Source organism: Sprattus sprattus, assembly GCF_963457725.1.
Source record: "Sprattus sprattus genome assembly, chromosome: 6".
Lineage (NCBI taxonomy): Eukaryota > Metazoa > Chordata > Actinopteri > Clupeiformes > Clupeidae > Sprattus > Sprattus sprattus.
Genome location: NC_137925.1, coordinates 21,422,655 through 21,432,120, shown reverse-complemented (window position 1 = coordinate 21,432,120; position 9,466 = coordinate 21,422,655). Strand labels below are relative to the sequence as shown.

General features: G+C 46.9%; 1 protein-coding gene across 1 annotated transcript in view; it reads right to left on the bottom strand.

The window, feature by feature from the left end:
• LOC308367330 (teneurin-2-like) overlaps positions 1–9,466 on the bottom strand; it is a gene marked incomplete at both ends in the record, with an annotated part of 270,735 nt that overhangs the window by 19,088 nt on the left and 242,181 nt on the right. The window contains 4 exon segments of the mRNA XM_080841219.1: positions 962–1,229; positions 5,269–5,530; positions 6,789–6,908; positions 7,682–7,892. Of these exon segments, the coding sequence (XP_080697345.1) occupies positions 962–1,229; positions 5,269–5,530; positions 6,789–6,908; positions 7,682–7,892 (861 nt within the window).

Here is a 9,466-nt window from a genome sequence, read left to right as displayed (position 1 = left end):
AAAGCAATACTGTGCGTAAAATCTTACTTGCATACTTACAAAAGTCATTACAAACACACATTACCGTACATACATACACATACAACCACACACACACACACACAGGCACACACACACACACACACAAACTCGCTCATTCTCAGGAGCACACACAATTGCGATTCAGTATGCAAATGCTGTGTGTGCATTACACAGTGAGCGACACAGTGCTGTTCAAAGCAATATCCCGCTCCCATAGTCTCCCCATACATGCTCTGCTTGGGCAGCGTATAGCGCTGACAGGCCCCCCCTCAGCGTGAGCGATCCCTAATAACCCAGTTGCTCCCCGGGCCCCTGGCCAGGGCGAGCCGACCCCGGCGCTAATTCCCCCTGACGTTTAATAGACCTTCTCAGCAGTCATGCTCCAGAGCCCCGTTATTGCGTCTGCTAAGAGGAGACGGTTAACCAGTGGTGGGGGGGTGGGTGGTGTGGGGTTACTAAGTAGAGAACTCAGCACTTCATCCAGAGCTCAGGAGGGGCCCTGTGTGAGGTCTTTGAGAGAGAACGATGAGATGGGGGAGGTAAAGGGCAGCCAGGTGGAACCCCTCGGTTAGAACCAGGGGAGAATATGCTGGAAGGGGGGCAGTGTGAGATTAATGAGAGATTCTGGGCTCTTTTTGGACTGTTTTAGACTGACAAGAGTGAATGTCACAACTTTCTTTACACGAAACTAACACACAAAAACATCCTTGCTGTGTCCACACTAAGCTATTCCGATCGCTCCCTACTACATTAAGAGCAAAGTCCGTCATGTGTATACAGTAATATAAATACACTCTTGATGACACACACAGCCAAACGTATACTGTAATACACCTCGTTTAGCCAAATATATTTAGTAATACACATATGGCCCCTTCTACCCATCATCTGAATCTGCCCATTTCGTGAGACAGCTCCTCCGCCTTCATCATATGCTTACCGACAGCTTCGGACAGCCCGTAGACTCTCTGGCCATAGGCGTCTGTCTTGTCCCAGATGAAGGTGTAGGCCAGATTGGGCGAGGCGTGGAACCACTTCTGGAAGAGGTGTCCTTCCACCGCCACCATGAGGTGCACCTTGACCAGGCTGAGCGGCACCACCGCCTGGGTAATGGTGATCTTCAGCAGCGAGCGGTAGCCGGCCGCGCGGGAGCTCAGGTGACACAGCTTCAGAACCGTGCCCGGGATCTCGATCTGCTCGTGGAGAACCTGAAAGACATAGAAGTGAGAAAAAGAGAGAGAGAGGGAGGGAGAGAGAGAGAGAGAGAGAGAGAGAGAGAGAGAGAGATAGAGATAGAGGGAGAGATCTTAATCGCATGTTTATTAAACATTTTCATATACAGCCGCGGAAAAAATTAAGAGACCACTTCAAAATTATCAGTTTATCTGGTTTTACTATTTATTGGTATGTGTTAAAGTAAAATGTACATTTTTGTTTTATTCTATAACCTACTGGCAACATTCCTACCAAATTTCAAATAAAAATATTGTCATTTAGATCATTTATTTGCAGAAAAATGACAATTGGTCAAAATAGCAAAAATGATGCAGTGTCTTCAGATCTCGAATAATGCAAAGAAAACAAGCTCATATTCATTTTTAAACTACACAATACTAATGCTTACACTTAGGAAGAGTTCAGAAATCAATATTTGGTGGAATAACCTTGATTTAAAATCACAACTTTCATGTGTCTTGGCATGCTCTCCACCAGTCTTTCACATTGCCGTTGGGTGACTTTATGCTACTCCTGGTGCAAGAATTCAAGCAGCTCGGCTTCTTTTCATGGCTTGTGACCATCCATCTTCCTCTTGATCACATTTCAGAGGTTTTTTTATGGGATTCAGGTCTCGAAATTGGGCTGGCCATGACAGGGTCCTGATCTGGTGGTACTCCATCCACACCTTTACTGGCCTGGCTGTGTGGCATGGAGCATTGCCCTGCTGGAAAAAACACTTCTCAGAGTTGGGGAACATTGTCAGAGCAAAAGGAAGCAAGTTTTTCTTCCGGGACAACGTTGTACTTTGCCTGGCTGAGGTTTGTAAAAGACCATAAGAATTGAAAAAGCGGACTGGAGGTTCTTCTAAGTTCGTCTTCTCTGATGAGTCCGATTTCACAGTAGGTGCAAGACTCTCTGGCTTGTAGGCCTCTCCAGGTCTCCGTCTAACCATCAGACGACCATGTGTTGGGCAAAGCTGAAAATTGGACTCATCAGAGAAGACGAACTAGAAGACCCTCCAGTCCGCTTTTTTCAATCCTTATGGTCTTTTACAAACCTCAGCCAGGCAAAGTACAACGTTGTCCCGGAAGAAAAACTTGCTTCCCTTTGCTCTGACAATGTTCCCCAACTCTGAGAAGTGCTTTTTCCAGCAGGGCAATGCTCCATGCCACACAGCCAGGCCAGTAAAGGTGTGGATGGAGTACCACCAGATCAGGACCCTGTCATGGCCAGCCCAATTTCGAGACCTGAATCCCATAAAAAACCTCTGAAATGTGATCAAGAGGAAGATGGATGGTCACAAGCCATGAAAAGAAGCCGAGCTGCTTGAATTCTTGCGCCAGGAGTAGCATAAAGTCACCCAACGGCAATGTGAAAGACTGGTGGAGAGCATGCCAAGACACATGAAAGTTGTGATTTTAAATCAAGGTTATTCCACCAAATATTGATTTCTGAACTCTTCCTAAGTGTAAGCATTAGTATTGTGTAGTTTAAAAATGAATATGAGCTTGTTTTCTTTGCATTATTCGAGATCTGAAGACACTGCATCTTTTTGGCTATTTTGACCAATTGTCATTTTTCTGCAAATAAATGATCTAAATGACAATATTTTTATTTGAAATTTGGTAGGAATGTTGCCAGTAGGTTATAGAATAAAACAAAAATGTACATTTTACTTTAACACATACCAATAAATAGTAAAACCAGAGAAACTGATAATTTTGAAGTGGTCTCTTAATTTTTTCCGCGGCTGTAGCTACACCACATAGACACGTATAACCAACAAGACTGTCGTACTGGCCCCTGTCTCATACTTATGTCTCATTCTCATACTTTAAAAATGATTTCCCCATCCTCTCTACCTTCGCATATCACCCACCCAAAAGGAAGAGGGAAACAGACAGAGAGAGAGAGAGAGAGAGAGATAGAGAGAGAGAGAAAAAGCACAATAGTGGGAGAGAACAAACAAGAAGTTTAACCAGCAAACACCTTCCATGCCAAGCCCCCCTAGACCCAACCCAACACAAGAAGTTAAAGAGAGAGAAGAGGAGGATAGACAGGCAGGATAGACTCCCAGCATGCACCAGAGAGAGTGTCACAGTCACTCAAAGAGAGAAAGAGGGAGTAAACTTTCTAGCTTGCATCCCTCAACAAAGGCAGCCAGTATACTTCTACTTCTTCAAGAAAGAGAGAGAGAGAGGTCTGCGTGACAGAGTGATAGACAGACAAAGACAGAGACAGATGACACACTGAGAGAACAGCACAGCATTCGACGCTGCAGATAAAAATAGCATGATGCGTCTCCCTGCCCACGAAGAGAGAGATTTGATGATTGCGTGTCGATGTGGGGCGAGGCATCAGGTCGCCGTGACAAAGGCAGACTTGACAGATTCACAAGGGGGAGAGAGATGAGAGATGGACGCGGAGTGACACTTACTAAGGCACTCTCTAAAACCCACCAAAGGAGACGCAGGTAGACAACTGGAGAGTGAGAGATGGAGATGGAGGGAGAGAAAAGGAGAGAGAGAACTGCAGAAGGTGAGCCAGAGAGAAGAGAAAATGAGAACCTGCCGAAGGTCAAACCAAATAATGTTATGAATATCATGGAGAGAGACCCCAAGCCTGCAGGTCTCACCCCTCTGCAAGGTTACCGTACCCTCCGACCGCAGACTGCCTCCCAAGACACATTCTTCACTGACCACTCCCTACAACGTGTTGACCTCTGAACTACCTCTCTCGTACCCACAAAACCTTCACATCTGTTCCAAGAAAACAAAGGATCATAAAGTACACAGCCACTACAAGCGAGTACTCTCAGCCCAACTCACACACACTTGGTGGTATTCCTTTTCTTTTTTGAAGAAGAAGGTGCTTAATTTCTTGTTGAACAGGAGGAGCAGTATGGAAAGGTGAAATCCCCCCCTTCCCACTGTGGCACAAAAATGTCTTTTTATGCATGTTGCCCTGCCAGAGACTAGGATCTCCCCCAATAAGATGGTATGGTCCGGGCTCCCCCACACCAATGGATGGATCCAATTGGGAATAATTGGACCAATTTAGCCCATGGGCAGACTATTTAAAGGGTGCCTCATGAGAGCACTAGAAGAGATAACTTTGGAGGGAGCTTTTTACCAGAGAGCATTGGAAAGGCATTTTTGCAAGAAAAACCCTTACCTGTTGCGAGGTGGAGGGAAAACTGTGTCTAGCTGTGTGGACACTTTGTGCCTTGTTTTGTGTGGTTTGCTGAACTATGATTAGTAAGAATTGTGCTTAGTGAGAATATGTGACTATAGTTAACATCTGCGTAGTGAATTGTGCTGCGTAGTGAAAAGCTCCCATGTCTCAGGGATGAGAGGACTAAGCTCCTATGTCTCAGGGATGAGATAACTAAGCTCCTACGAGGAAACAGATCCAGCCCTGGCCTAGCAGAAATCCCTGCAATCTCTCCAATGTGCTCCTCTCCATGCTGAAGGGAATGGATCTCTAGTTCACTGTGCGCTACCTGAGTCTCTGGGATGATGATGGAGGTAATGGGTCTCTAGTTCACTGTGCGCTACCTGAGTCTCTGGGATGATGATGGAGGTAATGGATCTCCAGTTCACTGTGCGCTACCTGAGTCTCTGGGATGATGGAGGTAATGGATCTCTAGTTCACTGTGCGCTACCTGAGTCTCTGGGATGGTGGAGGGAATGGATCTCTAGTTCACTGTGCGCTACCTGAGTCTCTGGGATGGTGGAGGGAATGGATCTCTAGGTCACTGTGCGCTACCTGAGTCTCTGGGATGGTGGAGGGAATGGATCTCTAGTTCACTGTGCGCTACCTGAGTCTCTGGGATGGTGGAGGGAATGGATCTCTAGGTCACTGTGCGCTACCTGACTCTTTGGGATGATGGAGGGAATGGATCTCTAATTCACTGTGCGCTACCTGACTCTTGGATGATGATGGAGGGAATGGGTCTCTAGTTCACTGTGCGCTACCTGACTCTTTGGGATGATGGAGGGAATGGGTCTCTACTTCACTGTGCGCTACCTGAGTCTCTGGGATGATGGAGCGTTCTGCAGGCTTGGAGCTGAAGAAGGAGGACAGGGCCGACGGCACCACCACCGGGTCGGGCCGCAGGAAGTTGCTGAGGTCGCAGCCGGGGATGGTGTTCTCTTCGGTCTTGAGCACGAGCGTGTCCATGGCGTAGAAGCTGTTCCAAGGCAGCCACACCGTGCGCTCCTGGCTCAGGAAGGGGGCGCGCTCAAAGTGAAGGGTCAGGGAGGCGCCGCCATTTGCCACCAGGTCAAAACTGAGAGGGGGAGAGAGAAAGAGAGAGAGGGGGAGGAGAGTAGTTTGGGATTGATTAGGTTGGGAAAATGAATAGAGGGATGTAGGTAAATTAAAGAATACAGGAAAGGAGATGGGAGGGAGAGAGAAAGAACAGAATACAAAAAGGAAATTAAAAAGAGAGAGAGAAAGAGAGGGGGGGTGAGGAGAGAAGTTTGAATGAGGTTGGGGAAATTGATAGAGAGATGTAGGTAAATTAAAGGAAAGATGGGGGAGAGAGAAAAAAATAGGAAAGGGGAATGACGAGAGAGAGAGAGAGAGAGAGATGGGGAGAGAGAGAGAGATGAGGAGAGGAAGACAGGAGAATGGGAGTGTGATAAAGGGGCATACAAGGCATGAAAAGAAGATTGAAAATGAAAGGAAACAAATAAAAACGACAAAAAAACCCAGGAAGGTGGAGGGAGATGGTGAAAGAGTGGAAAGAGAGGGACAGACATGAAGGAGTGCGAGAGCAGATGAAGAGGACGGATGAGGGACAGGAAGAGCAAATAAAAGTAAGTGAGAGAGCGGTTGGGTGATGACTGACTGAGAATATCCACTCACGGCCGGTCTATTATTGATGACACCATTCTCTTACAGATGGGCCACCATTTAAATGAGCATTTTGAGCCGCAATGAGAAAAATGTCTCGCCCTGATGGATCGCCTTCATTACAAAAGTGAAAGAGGACTGTGTGAGACTTTGTGTGTGTGTGTGTGTGTGTGTGTGTGGGGGGGGGGGGTTTGGGGTGGGGGCGTGGAGAAAGAGAACCACTCAGAATCAAACTTTTCCCGATCCAGAGGGGATAAAAAGTTCAGTACTATTGCCACTGTGCCTAAGTGCAAGGCCCTTAACCCTAAATCTGCTTGATAGATGTAACTGTCATCTCTCTCTCTCTCTCTCTCTCTCTCTCTCTCTCTCTCTCTTTCTCTTTCTCTCTATTTTTCTCTCTATTTTTCTCTCTCTCTTTGTCATATGCCTTTTTGTGCCTTTCCCTTCATAATAAGTTCTGTCATAGGGTCTAAGTTGGTCTAAGGTCTGGTTTACATGAATCACAATAAATAAAGACGTATTCCTGTTAATTTTTGTTAAAAATCATCCCTCTCACTAAAAAAAGAAAACAAAGAAAAAAGGAAAACAAAGAAATTGAAAAAAAAAAAAACCACACACAGAGACAGAAAGATGAGAAGGTGGGTGTTTCGGGGAAAAGCCCTGGGGGGGGGGGGGGGGGGTCTACTCACGTGCCATCCTGACGGGTGAGGGTGTAGCCATACTGGGGGTACTTGACGAAGGACACGTTCACCCCCACCAGCGGGGTACCGTCTGTGGTCAGCACCTGACCCCGGATCAGGGACGCGAGACTGGCCAGGGTAGACAGGAAAGGGCATTTCTCTTAATGAATGTGCATCTAATCAGACCACACAAAACACTCAAAAACAAACCACTTCTTATGGAATCAATCTTAGGGCTCAGAAGGAATCTATACGACTAAGACCAGCTAAAGAGGCTAGTTGTAGGGGGGACACTTACAAAGGCTCCTCAAAGAACTATTAAACTGGAGGGCTCTTCTTTTAATGGTGATTCTCCAGATGCAGGCTGGAGGCCCTAATGAATCCTGGGTTGCAAATGTCTTACTGATAGTGTATCTATGGTAACGAGCTGAACCCAGACACAGGCCAATCTCTGCCATTTAGCAATGTTCACTTGACTTGAAAACAAAAAAAAGCTTTTGTAGCTATTAAAGTAATCAATATAAGCACAATAGACAATAGAAGGCACTGGTATGTAGGTAACACAGGGGCTGCAAGAGCGCAACCGTAATCTGGGCCAATCCATCCATCCAGATGGCCTACATTATGGCCTACACAATATCTGTTTTATGCTAAGGAGATTAGCTCCGCACAGAGTCTCCCTCCTCATTATCTACTGCGCCGTGCTTCTTCAGCTCAGAACTGGGTCAGTGGCAGGGTGTGCTGTAACTGCAGACGACAGCATTCTGTGCAACCGCCGCATTTCAAAAGAACTGCTCGTGTCTTAACCTCCCACGCCGCACACACACACTGAACATGCTTTTGGAAAGGGAGGTGGCGGCCAGGTGAGTTGATGTGAGATGGGGGGGGGGGGTCAGTGTTACCTGGCGTTGAAAGGGTTGTCGCCGGGGATGATGTGGGTGCTGTCGCGGCCCACCAGCATCCGGACACGCTCGTAGAAGGAGCGGACCTTCTGGGCCGGCGCCAGGCCCTGCTGGATGACCTGCAGCGGGTCCTTGGAGCCGCGGCACAGCGGGCTGTTCTGACAGGGGCTCTGGATGCAGCAGTCGGGGTCCATGCAGTCGGTCAGGCCATCTGGAGGGGGGCAGAGGGAAGGAATGCAGTTCAGTGTTCAGAGTTCAGAAGGTGTTTGTGTACGTGTGTTAGGGAGTTGTGAAATGTGTGTTAATGAATGTGTGTGTAGCAGAAAGTGTATTTGCAAACTGTGTGAGGATCTCTGTGACTGACAATATGTCTATGAGGATTTGTTTACACAAGCAGAACCAGATGCTAGGTCTTTTAACTTTGGCATAAGGTCTGGAGCATGTTTTATGTTAGCTTGGCCAAGAGCCACATTATTTGAACCAGCAGGACGTGCTGATTGTCATGCAAAAAAGAACCACAGAGTGATGGCTTTTCATGTAATTTATTCATGATTAAATTGGTGATTAAAAGGTTATGTATAATTATTGCATTTGCTTTGTTAACTTGCTAAATGCTAACTGAAATGCTAGAATGATAAACAGACAGCCAGTGATGTTTAAAGCTTTGTGAATGTTATGCATCAGTTGGCTCGGCAGGAGAACCAGCTGAATCCCATGTAAAAGTAATAAGACTCCGGTGCTAGTTTGGAGCCAGACCAGGGCCAGACCAGGGCCAGACTAGGGCCAGACAAGGTCCAGACCAGGGACAAATCAGGGCCGCTTTTCAAGGATTTTCTTTTGTGAGTCAACAGCAATTGGATTTCATCATGGCTTTCAAGTCTGGCCCTGTGATCACAGTCCTATTTCACTGTCTCAGGAATAATCTCTGCTTTTGTTTCTTCGTCAGAAAGCATGAGATCTATTCTTTCTTCCTCAGTTGGCTGTGAAATCCTTTCTGTTCCATTTTGTTTTCGTTTGTTGTTGACGGTGCTGTTGTTGTTTTCTTTGAAAGCCCGTGGACAAAATTACCATTCTCCCTCTGCTTCTCTGGTTTTTCTTTATGTTTTGGGCTCTTGTTTTTTGTTCTAGCTACATGACAGCCAGCTGCTGAGGGACGGCAGAGCTAGCAGAACTAATGTGTGTTTCACAGCGCCAGACTGAGAGGATACCGCAGACACAACACAGACGACTGAGGGAGAGTGGGATGAAGAGAGAGGGAGAGAAAGGGCTGGAGAGCGAGAGAGAGACGGATGGAGAGAAAGAGAGGGATGGAGAGAGAGGGAAAGAGAGAGATTGAGAAGGAGTGAGAGAGGGAGAGAGATATAGAGGGGGAGATAGAGACGGGGAGAGAGAGGGAAAGAGAGGGATGGAGAGAGAGGGAGAGAGAGACAGAATGACGGGGTTAGAGGCGGAGGGAGGGTCTCTTACAGGAAGGTTTGAAGGAGTGTGTGAGTGAGAAACACGTGGAGAGAACAGGGGAGAGATGGATGAATGAGACAGAGAGTAAGGGAGAGATGGATGGTCTCTCTCTCACACACGCAAATAAACAAACACCCACCCACACACACACACACACACACACACACACACTTACTCGTTGCCACAACACAACCTCATTCTCTGTCATTGCTACAACACAACTTCATTCTCACACACAAACTCACACAGTCTGTCTCTGTCTCACACACAAACTCACACAGTCTGTCTCTCTCACACACAAACTCACACAGTCTGTCTCACATACAA